Source organism: Pimephales promelas, chromosome 24 (genome assembly GCF_988280905.1).
Source record: "Pimephales promelas chromosome 24, fPimPro1.hap1.1, whole genome shotgun sequence".
Classification (NCBI taxonomy): Eukaryota; Metazoa; Chordata; class Actinopteri; order Cypriniformes; family Leuciscidae; genus Pimephales; species Pimephales promelas.
The window spans coordinates 3,595,800-3,611,707 of NC_142792.1; the positions used below are offsets into that span (position 1 = coordinate 3,595,800).

At 37.8% G+C, this 15,908-nt stretch overlaps 1 protein-coding gene across 3 annotated transcripts in view; it reads right to left on the reverse strand.

Annotated features, from left to right (window-relative positions):
• Positions 1–15,908, reverse strand: part of dock4b (dedicator of cytokinesis 4b) — an 84,263-nt gene that overhangs the window by 49,019 nt on the left and 19,336 nt on the right. For all 3 annotated transcript variants that reach the window (XM_039667918.2, XM_039667917.2, XM_039667916.2), the window contains exons 2-11: positions 11,713–11,796; positions 9,196–9,236; positions 8,944–8,999; positions 8,217–8,313; positions 7,833–7,981; positions 7,634–7,718; positions 4,521–4,672; positions 435–516; positions 294–354; positions 70–202 (exon numbers count right to left, since the gene is read on the reverse strand). In XM_039667918.2, the coding sequence (XP_039523852.2) occupies positions 70–202; positions 294–354; positions 435–516; positions 4,521–4,672; positions 7,634–7,718; positions 7,833–7,981; positions 8,217–8,313; positions 8,944–8,999; positions 9,196–9,236; positions 11,713–11,796 (940 nt within the window). The remainder of the gene's footprint in view (positions 1–69; positions 203–293; positions 355–434; positions 517–4,520; positions 4,673–7,633; positions 7,719–7,832; positions 7,982–8,216; positions 8,314–8,943; positions 9,000–9,195; positions 9,237–11,712; positions 11,797–15,908) is intronic.

Sequence of the window (15,908 nt, forward strand, 5' to 3'; positions counted from 1 at the left end):
GTTGGTCTGAATCCAGGAAATCAGACTTATATGGTGTGTGTTTGTGTGTGTGTGTGTAGGGTCACTTACGCATAGACCTTCAGCAGATGGTCTTCTTTGGAGTCAGCAGTGAGGAGATCAGTGATGCTGACCACGGCACAGCCGAACGGACGCCTGTATTGCACATTACATGTGTTCTTCTTCTCTCCTGCACCCATCCTCCCTACACACACACGAAACAATCAGCGCTCATCACGTGCCTGCAGGGTCTTTGGCATCAGTAATTATTCTGTGGAGACAATATTAGCTTTTACCAATCCTAATGATGTGTACAACAATATACACGTCTTTTCTCAGGTCGCCGCTCCCCAGATCCTGAATAAAACAAACACAATTTAATCAACACCGATTACTCCTCATGATTAGTCTGGGAGTGATTTAATCTCAACACTCACCACAAAAAGTGTGCATTGTCTCTCTGTCTTCTCGGGAAACTTGGGAAGACCATTTTTATTCAGTTTAACAAAGAACCTTTCACTGCAAAACAAAGAGAGAGCGAGAGAAATACTTTCAGTTTAAACACTGAGTACATTATGCAGGTTAAAAGCACAAAGAATTGGATTAAAAGAAAAAAAAATGTATAGACAAAATATATTGTGTAACATTTTTGGAACCGATTCAAAAATTTTAAAAAGACAAATTGACTTTGCCTAATCAAATATTTACCAAGCATATATCATACATATAATGGTTCATCATGACAGATGTTGAAATGTCAATGACACCAGACAAAACTAAAATGCACTATTGTACTATGAACAATAATAATACCATGTATATACCATAGTAATACTATGTTCTTTGCATATACAATGGCAATAAAACAAAACAGGTACAAAACATGTTTAAAGGAGTAGTTCACTTTAAAACACTTTTGCTGATAATTTACTCACCCCCATGCCATCCAAGATGTCCAAAAGAAATTAAGGTTTTTGATGAAAACATTTCAGCATTTTCTCCATATAATGGACTTCAATGGGAACCAAATGGTTCAAGGTCCAAAAGACAGTTTCAGTGCAAACTGCAAACTGTTCAAAGGGCTTTAAACAATTCCAGACGATGAATAAGGGTCTTATCAAGCGAAACGATCACTCATTTAATAAAAAAATAAAAAAGTTGAAGTTTTATAAGCTCAAATAGTCGCCTTGCTCTGTTCTGTGATGCGCGTTCGTGACTCTCCTGTTCAAACTCGTTCATCAAAATGAACAAATCTTTTTTCGAGTCATTTTGTTCATTCAACAAACAGAGCAAGGCGAGTATTTGTGCTTATAAAATTTAAACTTTTTTATTTATTTTTTTAAATGAGTGATCGTTTCGATTGATAAGACCCTTATTCATCATCTGGTGTCATTTAAAGCTGCACTGAAACTGACTTTTAGACCTTGAACCGTTTGGTTCCCATTGAAGTCCATTATATGGAGAAAAATCCTGGAATGTTTTCATCAAAAACCTTAATTTCTTTTCAACTGAAGAAAGAATAATATGGACATTTTGGATGACAAACACCACACATATTTTTATTTTATATATATATATATATATATATATATATATATAATAACAATGGTAATACAAAGTTTACTGTACACATACCATGCTAACCCCCAGGGGTTTGGGATATGTACAGTACCATGGTATATACATCTGATTCAACCATGGTGTCACAGTACTTTTTTGTTAAAAAACAAATAACAAAAAAAAAAAAAAAGAAAGAAATTGATATTGATCACGACACCATAACCCTAACTTGATCAATATGCTTTATTTTAAGTAACTCCAGTTCTGCTGTGTAATTGAATATGTATCCAGCAAATTAAATAAATGTAGTGTAAACCATGAGGGAATCTGCCAGCTGTCGATACAAGGCAATACTGGGACAGACACATGTCCGTAACCGACCGACCTCATAATCCAGTTACATGACTTTCACAGCTTCATGATAAAAAGACGAGCGGCCCTATAATGTATCCCGACAGGAACAATAGCTGGCATCGAACAAAACTTACGCATGCAATCCGCTCCAGAAAACACACGCATTCATACACACACGGCCCTTAACCATGTTAATTAACTCGGCACTGTTGCGATCCCAGCGTCCCATCACCAGAGGCAGGAGCACAAAGGCTGTTTTGCCCTTTGACACACAGCTGCAGGGCTGCGATCGCTTTCTGAAGAGGCGTCTGTGGACACCGGGATCTTCCTATCTGCAGACATCACACCAGCATTTCAATGAAACACGGACGGGCGGCGACTTCCACTCTCGCCTGGCACATCACAGAGAATTTGATATTTCCTCCCTTGATGCCAGGGATTTTAACACGACAAGTTCAAATGGGACACCGATACGACCCCCACGCCTCCCTCCGGACACGGCTGGATAAATCGACACGGATGGAAACGCGATCCCTGCATGTCTGGCTGGATAAATTAACCATGCCACAAAAACGCTCCCATGGGAACGAAGGGGGAGCCGTTACCCAGAAGGCTGTCAATCAGCACTTTGTACACATCCTGTGGCAGAAACACAGATAGACTCTTTCTCTCCCACATGCTACACACACACACACAAAGCTTTTGGTTTCAGCGTTGCAAACTGTCTAAAGATAACTGAACACAAACAGCAACCTCGTCTTTTTGTTACAGTGCTCGTTAAGTTAAGCTGCATGAAAAATTCATAAATGAAAAAGAAATAAAAAGAAAAGAATTCCACGTTGACCATGTAAATATACAAACGGGCATAATATTGTAATAATTTCAATTAAATGATAATAATTATTAATATGCATATACTGTATTTGCATGAGTAATGAAACCATATAGTTAGTTTGCAAGGATTATGCATCCACAATCATAGTGCCCCAAAAATAGAATTAAAAACATTAAACAGTTGGTGATTTTTGACATTTGACAGTGATCATTTTAATTAAGGAAAAATGCCAAAGGATGTAAAATAATTGTTTTTTTATTAGGTTAATAATAGTTAGGTTAACTATTTTTATTAGGTTAAACCTAATTTAACTATTAGGTTAAATATATTAAGCAAAAAGTACGCAAGATGCTTTACAGACGCATGTAAAGAAAATATATGCAAAAACGTGGTATATCTCCAAATATATTCATATTGTTGTATTACATACTCAGAAGTGTGTCTTTTCTCCATCAACAGCACATTACATTACAAATATTCAAATTGGGATCGTGCTTCCCATTGATTCCCTATTCACTGCAGTTTAATTAAATCCACAGGAGCTGTGATCGCTGGACACAGATTTGAAGCAGGCTAGTCTGAAAAAAGTGAGTGCCACCCTTCCATATGGAAGCCAAAAAAGACAAATAATTAACTGGAAATCAGCCACCTAACCAGGTAGGGAAATCATTGATGGATCACATTAATATTCTCCTTCATGACTATATGGAAAAACTCTAATCAATGAATAGAGGGAAACAAACATGGAGACAATGTATGTGAGCAGACGCCACAGAGCAGCAGCTGAGACGGTTAGAGACTGTAATTAACAATTAGATGATATAAACAAGTACACACACACACACACACACACCATCTGAAGGCTCTCACAGCCTCAACCGCAGGTGTGTTTCCCTGATGAAAACTGTTTATTTGTTTTTCATCTGTCTGGCAGTGTCCGGGACAAACACAATAGGAAGCACGCGTAATGAGGCTATGATTGAAGAGCACATCCTGGTTCAGGACACAAATAGGACATTTCTCCACAACAACAATGCTACAAAAACTGCTTCAAATAACTATTAAATCTATTTATCAAAGAATCTTGAAGAAAAAATATCATGGTCTCCATGAAAAATATTAAAGGAAAAATTAACCGTTGGTCTAATAAAACATCGGTATCTAGTCAACCGTTCTCTGAGATTTGTTTTCATGATAATCGGATGTAAAGAGTTTTATCTCTAAAAACTGTTTAGCGTATATGCTAGTAATGGGGGCATCTAATAAGTAAAAAGAAATGGCTAGTTAATACCACTAACAAGGCTCAAAATAGCCCCACACTAACACAGTGGAAAACAGTCTCGACCAGTCGAACCACGAACGCCGTTATACAGTTCAGCTCACTTAGCACGTTGTTCGTGGTTTGACTTGTCAAGACTGTTTTTCAAAGATGGCGCCGCATGTATACACAAAGTGGACTGTCTTTATAAAATATCTTCTTATTAAACGGTCTGTACACTTACAACGTTCTCAATGCTTCATTTTGCATGTATGGACCCTCATTATGTTACTGTGTTAGTGTGGGGCTATTTTGAGCCTTGTTAGTGGTATTAACTAACTATTTCTTTTTATTTATTACATGCCCCCATATGCTAGCAATACGTAATTAAAAGAAATGTTTCTTGAGTAGTAAATCAGCATATTAGAAAACAATCTTACAAACCCCAAATGTTTTAATGGTAGTGTATGAGCTGACAAATCACACAACCGTATAAATGAGTAGTTAGATGCTCACCTGAGCGGTTTGCTCTCTCGACTATCATAGATAAAGAAGAAGACCTCCAGTTCTTCGCCCAGGTTTGAGCTCATCAGACTCTTCAAATGGACAAACATGTGATGTGTGCTGACAGGAGTCGGAGTTTCTTTCTTCCGGTGCCGATGCTCCATCTATCCATTCCAACACATAGAGATTATTACATGTGATGCAACCATTTTTCAATAGAGCAAGAGAAATAAATCATTCACAATGCATGTAAACACCAAGCTCTAACTTTGCATTGTGTCTTTTTAATACCCAGCATAAATGCATTGAATATTCCATTGAATCCCAGTAGCTCCATGTTCACAGCACGGCTCCTTTATAGCCGGCCAAATCTAATTTGCTTCAGTTATTATGCTCCTTTCTTTGCAATGACACCACAGAGAGCAATGTCAAATGCGCGCACACACACAAATATCACTGCACACATGCTCCTTTTAAGTGCACATTCAAACCATTGTTGTGTAACAAACAAACTTCTCACTTGGGATTGAGCAGTCGTTGAACCGCACTGTGTGAGGACACCGAGCTGTGAACAGGTGTGATGTGAAATATAAAAAGGCCAACGGGGCAGTGCATATGCTCTCTCTGTGATGCTGTGTGTGTGCATGAGGATGACATTGACAGACACTAATGAACACACTTTAATTTAAAAACTTAAGTATAGTATACTAAAGTATTCACTTAATTAGCATTGGAAGTTTTAAAAGCAATTATTCAAGTAAATAAGCAGTCATTTACAATTAAATGTCTTCACCACGTTGAAAACTATTTATTTTACTTTATTTTAAGGTGATGTAGTTACATTGTACTTACTCAAATAAGTGCAATGTTTTTTTTTTGTTTTTTTGTTTTTGTACATAAAAGTAATCATGCATTTTAAGGGCAACGTATTTAGCAAGATGCAAACACGTGAAATAGTTGTATTTTTCCAATACATGGTGTGTAAAAATGTTAAATACCTAAATTGCATGCACAAATTGGGTTTCAGTTGATTGTAAGGTGATGTGTGATTTAAAACAGAAGCATTTAAGCACATTTAAGTCACCATAAATTGAAAAAAAAAAGATTTTTTTAAGAAAAAAGAAAAGATTTTATAATACATGATTTATAATTAAAATGATTTTATCGGCTCTGTTGACATGTATACTGACGCGAGGGCGGGGCAACCTGTCAGTCACAGGAGGTCGACCAATAGCAAAACACAACCATCCAATCAATTCCCGATGGACAAAAGCCAGTCCAGCCCTACATTTATTTTAATTCGAGAAGCAATTTCCCCTCGGATATACATCACAATAGGGAAGAAAAGACTGTCGCAACTTCCCTTTCATGCCAACTTTAATAAATGAAGAAAGAGAACCAAAGAGAGCAGCAATTTCTCCTTTACACGAAATTACATCAACCAAAGCTTTTAATGGGAATGAATAGGCTAAAAAGATTTCAATAAAGACTTTATTTCCCGTTTAGAGAAGGTTCTGGACGTCTTAAACCGCTTACTTTCACATCAAGAACTCCAAACAAAGACCACCTGTGTCCTGATCAAGCGTGTGTGGGGTAATAATAACCATTAACAATCAACCAAGGACAAACTCAATGGCATTGTGGCATTAAAAAGTGAAAGCAACTATGATTGTCCAATTTATTGTGTATTAATTTTTCTTAGCTAAGTTCTCCCACTCCCAATCTCCCAGTTTCTTTCACACACACACACTTGTGGTAATATCTAAATCCTCAGGACTAATTAAAGTGTGTGTGGTGAGACTGGGTGACCTGATTCACTCTCACACTATTTATCACAGCACATTGGGTATGTGTCAAAGGTAATGAGCTCCGTCTAAACACACACAAAACGCCATCCTGTTGAGCCTGCTATTCAATCACAGCTAAACTAGACCATCATAGCACAAAATAACCCAAATAAATCAATAACCGTAGCCAAGAACTCATTCACCCCCCTCAACCCATTTTAGCTTCGATAGTCATTCATCATAAACACCTGAAATAAAACCTTAAAGATCTTTTAACAAAGCAGCTGTTACAACTTTTGAGATTCGTGTTCAAATTAGAGCCCGACCGATAAAGGATTTTGAAGGCCGATACCGACACAAATATTTGTTGGTTTTAAAATCCGATATATCGGCCGATATTATTATTATTATTATTTCAGAAAGGCACAACAAAATATTAACAGATTTCCCTAACATTAGTTATTTGTAGTTATTTATGAGTTAACTAAAATAATATGATAATGCATTTTAAAAAGAAACTTATCAAAATATGTTAAAGTTCTGATAAATAAAATAATAATTAGTCCCTACATTACCTTATAGTTATAAGCTACCTTATAATTACAATGTCAGCTTGCTTATCCCTTTACCTGCACTTTTTGACAACACTCATGACATGGTCGAAGCGTGATTCGTCCGTTTTTATTTTATTTTTGAAATATTCATTTATCGGCCATTATAACTGCCGATACCGATATTTTAGAAAATGCCTAATATCGGCCGATAATATCGGCCTGCCGATATATCGGTCTGGCTCTAGTTCAAATAAAAAAAATGTTTGGGTCGTCAGCAATTTCCATGTTGCAAACATACACCTTGTGTTTGATCTCACACGCAGCTGATGGCAAAAGTGTGTGTGCCGCCACATAATCCACAGACAGGGTGCGGTAATGGGAGTCCGTCTGGCGGCGGAGGGTTATTACATTACATTACACAGTATGGGGACGTTTCAGGTCACATTTAGCCCAAGAAATGCTCCAATGTGCTTCGCAAAGCTCAATTATATCACAGCAGAGACTCCTCGCTGTCAACAACCCCTCTAGCTGGCAACCAGACTTCCACATCCATGACGACTGTAATTTTCTGTGGCGTATCTTGTCAATGTGTCTCAGAATTACTGTCATTTTCACCGTAGGGCCTGTTACTCGAGCTGATGGTAGAGCGTGAGGCTTTCATCTCCCGCCTCTTACGTTTAATAGAACGGGATTAAGTGGCTAAATCGGGAAACTTTCTGAGACGATAAACACTCGAGTCAGGACCGTGGTCGTATCGTATGATAACGCGGCAAAGCAGACGTACCAGTCGATAGAGCTCAGTGACGCTGATTTCATCCGGGTCCACCATGCTGAACTCTCTCCTGGGTACCAGGTCCAAACCCAGCTGCCTGTGAAAGGACGGAAACCGTATGATTTTTATTTCATATTTGTGTGAAATATGACTTGAGCGTGTTCATGATGGTTGTGTTGAGATTCAACCAGTCGCTTTATGCTGTACTCACTCATTGCCCCAGTCCAGACGGGCCGTGATGTGCTGTTTGACATCCCTCATGCGATCGTGGGTCAGGTGACCCACCAAAACCTGCCGCCTGAGGTCCAAAATTTCATTCATCACGTGCCACAGTCTATGAAACAGATCTCCTTCGTTTTTCTATTAGCGTAAACAAAAGGAAAGGAAAGAGCCACTGAAATGTTGAAGTTGCAGCTTTAATATCGCTGTAACACTGATATATAATGGTGTAGAAATAATTCAAATACAGTTTCCCCCACATCAGCAGCTAAAACACATTTAATATATTCCGCCCATCAGCATCTGTGTACCCAGAGTTCACGTAGGCAGCGTGTGGCAGTGGGCGGACTGCTGTGTTTGCCCAAACAGTATTTACCACAAAGAGCTGCTTCCACATGGCACCCCAGTCCCTCAGGGTGGACGTCATCTCCGTAATGACAGAGTCTTCAGTCGGCACCACCGTCTCAAACTGCCTGTGAGTCAAATGTGGGCGACACACGGCACGACAGATATGAGATACACCTCATCTGGTTCTGCGCTTGTTATACAATACGCTAATCAAAGGAAAAAGCAGATGTATAGTGGAGCGCTGGCGTTTCCCTTCTGTTCACCGTCGCTATATTTATTTAGCATTATGTTCAGGCAGACCAGTCTCAGATATCCATAAACCAATAATAATTAAAAAAAAAAAGTTAGAAAATCTAGAAAACCAAACTTTGCTTCTAAAACCAAGAGTTCTCGTAGGTTCGATTGCCATTTACTCTGATTGCACTTATTGCAGTAATCAAGCTAACATACTGTCAAGCTAATGTCACACTGAACGTTTTCTCATTGAAAAATACAAATCATGTCATGTGAAAACGGACAGTTTAGTGGTGCAAAAATTTCAGGTGGTTTTATTGCTTTATGTGCATGTTTGCACTTTATACAGAGATGCTGGATATCTACGAGTACGCAAATGGTATTAATATCACCGAAACTCCAGTTTAAAGTTTCCATAGGGGGAGATTTACTACAGTAAATACAGAAACAGCAGATTGACCAAGCTGAAGTCTCTGCTATTTGGAGGGTCTGAATGTTTTCCATCGTTTCCTTCAACTCACCCTTTATTCTTGATGTGTGCATTCTTTAGATGGATGTAGTTGCATGGGAAAATGCCCTAAAAAGAAAGAGATAAACAAAACAAAATAAAGTGAATAAGTCTACTTATAATCAAGGGAACAAAAAATACCGAAATAAACAGAGAGGCTTTGATCCGTGCGTTTCGTCTGACAGTGTCGCTGTGGTATTTCAGCAACTGAAAATAGCATCCGACACTGACAGACCTGATAAAACACAAAGAGGCAGTTGCGTACCTTGGCATTCGGGTTCTTGAGGATGAATCCTCTGTACCAACCTGAAACACAAAACATGTCTGTGACTTTCATCTTTAATATCGCCCTAACGTGTCTTGACTGAAACCTTTTCAAACGACGTTATCTAACAAAACACAGTGGGTAATGTTGAAATGTTCTCTTAGAAAGAAAGGACAAATGTATGTGCAAATGCAGGGAAAATAACATTTCAAAGTCCAATCATATTCTGTAGCTCTGAATACGCCATCTATAGAAACAAATTGGCAATTGTAGCATTTGTTTTGTTGACGATTTACAATAAACACAACCCTAAACATGTTTTATCATCACATACTGTAGAAACTTGGTGGCATATTTTATTTTATTTACTCAACTGAACTCATTTTAAGACCTGCAGATTGTTTGGTTTGTTCCAAAACAGCAAATTGTACCAATGTTGCAATGATATTTGTTAACACAATTTACATGAAAGTAAACTGTCCCCTCATTGGTCAGAGTGCACCGCACTGGTTTTTGTTTCCACTCATAGATGTCATGTGAACGGTTGACTGGTATCTAGTCAACCGTTCTCTGAGATTTGTTCTCATGTTTCGGAGTTGTATCTCTAAAAACTGTTTAGCATATACGCTAGTATATGGGGCATTTAATAAGTAAAAAGAAATCGCTACAAGGCTCAAAATAGCCCCAATAGTGGTATTAACTAGCGATTTCTTTTTACTTATTATATGCCCCCATATACTTAAACAGTTTTTAGAGATAAAACTCTTTACATTTAATTATCATGATAACAAATCTCAGAGAACGGTTGACTAGGTACCAAAGTTTTATTAGACCAAAGGTTCATTTTGCGCTGGAGTTCTCCGTATGTAAGATTGTGGCCAAAACTGGTACTGCAATCACTTTGAAATTACTGTAGAGCGGTGGATCCCTTCTCCCCTGACTCGAGGTTGCCGAGTCATGCTGTATATGCCGAGATATGCTGTAGGATCCAACATTTTTTTGTATCTGAAGCTATGTTAACTAGAGGAGAGCTGCAACACTACTGGTGGAGGGTGGCGCATCAGAACAAAACACAACATGACAACATCAACATCAGTCGAGGGCTGCAACTTCACTTTTTGAATGACAATATCCTGGCTGGACTACTGTTATCAGTGATGAACATGATTTCTTGATGTACTGACACACCAGGGCCATTTTATGATTATTTGAAACAAATGTCTTACATAAAGCTCCTTTAAGGTTCTATCCTTTACTTTTAAGTGTGTATTGAGACTAGGCAATGATTTGACAAATATGTTACTTTCAACATCAGCTTCACTTAGACTCACTGACGGCCTGCACCACCACTGTTATCTAATCATCTCCAGCACAGATGAACCTTCTGCCCACTGCAAACCAGCACACACACTAGCGCTTCCTGGCAAAAAGCCGAGAAGCACAGTTTGAAAGTGTGAAAAACAGGGGCCTCCATCACCTCTACACTTTCGGTAAAGAGTGCAATAGCTGCTAAATACAGAAACACAACCCCTCATCTGATAATTAACACCTACAGTCAGTCAGGAACTAATGATTATGTAGTTTCATATCTACTGTTTAAGATTCTCCGTCACAATGTTACTGGGTGTTCTCCAACCGAAACTGGTTTTCTTACTCAAAAAAACAGGAAACGAGTGCAAAGAACAAAAGGAGTGTGTCTTCAAAGGGTGGAAACAGGAAACGAAGGAGTCGAGTGCGGGTCACAAAAAAAGACTGGTTTGAAATCCTCCCGTCTGTGAGGAGGTACAGGTGTCTGTGTCAGCAGTTTATCAAATCAAGCAAACCATCTTAGACTAGAATGACTTACCACGCCAGCTTATTTTGGATTGTTATAGCTGGTTTCTCACTAATTATATTATATTTTTTAACTCTGCATACGCAAACCCTCTCATATAAATAGATTTTTATGCAGTTCATTGAAGGTCAGTAAACAGTATTTTCATAAATTGGTTTAAGGATACTATTTCTATATAGGTTTCATTTGCTTTCAGTTTTAACATTTGGTTCAGGTTATTTTAGATTAGTAAAAAATCTAAATAATTGTTCGTTTTTGCCCAACTTAGCTTATGAAGCCCTTCAACTTGCATGGACTTGGTAAGGCTAGTTTGAAAGGGAAGTCCTGCTGGTTAAGTTAATTAAGAAGCCCACACCATGTACCAGTGACCAACATTATCCTCAGGGAGCCCTGCTGAAATGCAAAAAGAGCCTATACAGCTAAGCCTGTTTAATTCAGCTTAATTTTCCTGTTAACTATCACTGAATTACCAGAAAAATGTTTGTTTTGGGCACTTTCATGTTGGGAAAGTTAGTCTACCTGTGACAATAACCACCTTGTGCAAGTCATTGAACAGCATTGTCCATCTTCACTACTTTGCAATTTAAGCAGGGGCAAACTGGTGTAAAGTAAACACTGGGGTTTATACCAATGAAATAAATGGTTTTGACGACAGTAGCTGGGATCAGCACTCATGTATTCACCTTCACATTTCTCCAGGATCTGCACCGTGTCACCGATCTCCAAAGGCAAGCCATGCTGCAGCGTTCCTCGAAAACTGGCCAGCACTGCAACAAAAAAAAAAGAGAGTCATATATAACGATAAGTCATCAGTCTTTTCCAATGTCCGTCTTGGGGGTATCATTCATCCTTCATTTTCGCTTTATGTTTTTCGTAAAGTATTATTTTGCTTAAAGACATCCAATGCATTGCGTTTTCATGCATTTTGTGTGGCGGAGCAATGAAGGGAGGGGTGTTTTTTTTTAAATATTTGTTTACTGCACCTTTAACTTGATGTACTGAACTAAAACTGAAATAAAAATATAAAAAAAAATCCTATATATATTTTAAAAATACTAAAAAAGGACAAAAGGTATCTCAATTACACTTAAAAAACAGGTGACATGACATTTCAAACCATGTCATGACATTTATTCAAGAGAACACTGAAGAAAACAAACTGCTCTATTCCCTTCCATTCATACACATTTGATCAAGTTCGGCAAACACTGAGACATTTGATTCATAGAATGTAAACGTCACAGATTTTTGGCTAAATTCAAAGAGCGCACAAACCCAAAAGCTGTCTTTTTTGCAGTGTTGAGGGGTTTGATGTAATTTCAGATGCTCAAAGCCTAGCGTGACCTCAGCTTAAGCTCATAAGGGCAGGGTTGCCAGATTTGCTCTGTAGTTCAGCACCGTGGGAAGGTTTAATAAAAGTGACGCGTCTCTCTTTCTTAAACAGAGAGACCTGAGGAGACTCGCTTTGATGAGCCTGTACGCTAAGAGCCTTTGAAGAAGTCAAGGCTCCCTGAGCCAAGAAAATATGGAGAGACTAAACGATGGTGAAAGACATATAAGAAGAAAAAAAGAAGTGGCAGAAATGATGAAAACTGCAGAGAGAAAATAATATATGTCTTGTAATCAGCATTCCTCACACAAACAGCCACTATGACAGCTCTCAAATCTATTATAATGATGTCATCATTGCCCACTCCACTCACAGGGGATTATGGGATGTGTGTGTTAAATCAGGTTATCTCACCTGCCAGAGATGATTTGTGGAGTGGATTTCATAGTTTTATGGGACATAGGCCAATCTGGGATACTAACAAAGAGGCTCTGACCCAATTGAGAACCTGTGTGTGAGTCCTTCTTACACATAACAACCACCCAGAATAGCCTAGCAACCGCATCACAAGTTCACAACACCCTGGCAACCACTGAACCACTGATGTGTTCTGCACAGACAATCAGCACTCACATTTTCCTCTAAAAATGTACAACTGCATTTCACATTTCATTCAATTGTAAATATGGTAAACTGATCCACTAAAATTATAAAACCTGGATCTAACTGAATATATTTTTTACTCAGAAATGGCAAACTAGAACCTAGCTCACCTAACTAGTCCTTGAGTTCAGTGCATCTCCTTGAGACACTCATCCAATCCCAAAAACATCTGTGCATCCAAAAAGCTTCACAACCCAAGTTGTCCCTGAGTTTTGAAGGCAGTCTGTGTGATTTGACTTTAAAATTTGGAAGGCAAAATAACAAAGTGGGTCCGTTGAATTAATTATAGGCTACAGGTTTTCGGCAGCAGCGCATTAAATTATTCATCTTGGATGCGGAGTCCTTGACAGAGCTCAAATCCTTCCCCGGTAACCGTACGGCAGCTGATAACTGAGCTGGAGCATCGCCAAAGAGTGTGCAGTGACCGAAAAATGCTTTTCGGTGGTTTTTAATTACCTGAAGAAAGAAAAAGAACTAGAATGTGAGGAAGAGAGACATCCTTACCGCTCAAAAAAGAAAAACTACCAACTTAATTGCAAACACGCTTTCAAAAGTTCAACCACAGTGCTCCCAAAAAGTATTTAGACACACTTCAATGTCACTGCATAAAATGCAGATGATTTTCATTGGATGTATGAAGACTTGTTGGTCCCAAACTGATAATTGTCCCAGCCATTAATGAGAAAGCAATTTATTGCAGTTCCTTGCAACCAAGTCCCTCAAATAAAATAGCATCTTTTTTCAAGATGTGAAGCCAAACTCGCAGGCAAATCCAGTGATTATTTCAACCTTAAATAATGCTTTACTTAAACCCAGTACGTTGAGGACACAAAAACATGAATAATATTTCACAATATTTATTATAACTAAATCCATATTTATAGTAGAGTGCCAGATTTCCAGAGACAGATTAACCCTGGAACTAAATTACAATCTCATCAGTAATTCTGCATTGAAAATCCTTTTTAGCACTATCCCTAATCCGTGATTGGGACACTAGCCCATAGTCAAAAAAAATCATATTCATATTTTATATGTAATGTTGATATAATACGCATTTCTTTTGACTTCATTCACTACCTTTTTTGTGTTGCACTGCATTCTGGGATTTTCTGATAAACAAAATGCTTAGATTTTGTTCTAAAACATATTTTGTTAGGGTTGCATACACTCTAAACAATGCTGGGTTGTTTTAACCTAAATTTGGGTAAAATATGGACAAACCCAAATGTTGGGTTATAAATGTAATTTAAAATTTTAACCAAACTTCAACTTTCACTTGTAATTTTTTTAATTACATTTTTAATATTTCACCCAAATTTGGGTTGCTGAAGGGTTGGGTTCTGAAGCTGATCTTACTGAGTTATTGTAGATGCTTGCACGCTTTCTCTGACTAGATATATTTAAAATAATGTCGGACACTTTTTACTCATAACATCAGACATTTGGCATTATCAGGACCCACAAATATTCCCCCATTGCATTAGTATACATTATAATCAACATTATATATAGTAGTTCAATGTAGTACTTTTCTCAAACAGTAATTTTTTTTTTGGGGAACTATCCACGATACATATTGCATTTTTGTATTGCGATGTATTGTGGCACGATATATTGTTACACCCCTAGTATCATGTGACATGTAATTGCTCTATCAATAAAACAGCTTGTGAACAATAGGTCGCATAATGTTGTTTACCTCAAGAAAGCTATTCAATGTCTATAGCTTGATAGTCAGCTAGAAAAATGAACAATTGGCATGAACTGTACATAATATTTACAAATTAATACATTTTGAATTGATCTGAATCAAAATCAGAATTGAATGTCGTTGCCTAATAAAAATCTATTATAAGTTGGCAGCAAAGTCAAAGCAACTTTGATTTGAACTGATGGCATGTGCATTGTGGGAGAAACAAACACACAGTCCAGTCCTCAGCCGGGTGCCATACTCTCGCGTCCTATAATCCCACTGGGCTGACACACACCTACGACAGCGAGCCTCATCCCTTTGGCTCAGACTTCGAAATAGAGAACTCAACACAAGACACTGTTTGCACGGATTAACTGCAGATCTGGTTTAGGTCTGCGGAGGGTGTGATGCTACAGTTGGGTAGTCTAAGCTCTTTACAGCACGACACAGAGCTCAGGATGATGGGTTTACCCTCGCCGCTCAAGTTCTGGCCAAGTGACATGTGTATCTGCCTCAGTGCTTCCAGGAAACAGAAACATAGCTCAGAAGATTTATTGTGTGGAGTGTGGAAAAATCCGATGGTTTGGAGCCTGAACAAAATTAAATGCTACAGTGTGATGACCAATTATAAAAGAGAACATGGCTGAAACCTTTTTTAAAAACAACTAAATATGGCATGCTAATCAAAAGCAGGCAATTTTGTAATAGCATTACATTTACAACAACAGTTTCAAAAAGTAGCTTAAACATATTTTAAATGCTCAAAGTAGTCATTTTCAGCAGTAATGCCAATACTTGGACAGTATGGTGGCCAATTACTGCCGATAAATTAATAGATCAAATGTCTGCGCCAATGGAGTTCATACTGTCCTATCATAATAAAGGCAAAAATCATTAAAAATGTTATAAATATTATTATCAAATAATAATAATAATGACAATAATTTGTATAAACCAAACTATACAAATATAATTAATTTAATTGTCTTTCATTGTAAACTACATAATTAAACTGAATACAAAATACACAAATATTGTACCTGTCAACTATTTTTTCTGCCAGAATGAAAATAAAAAACTGCTAGAAGTCAAAATCACAGTAAATTACCATCGTGCAACCACAAAAATGATGCTATTCCAACAGTATCAACATGCACTTCACAGAAAATTGGCTCAAAAGGATCCTCTAA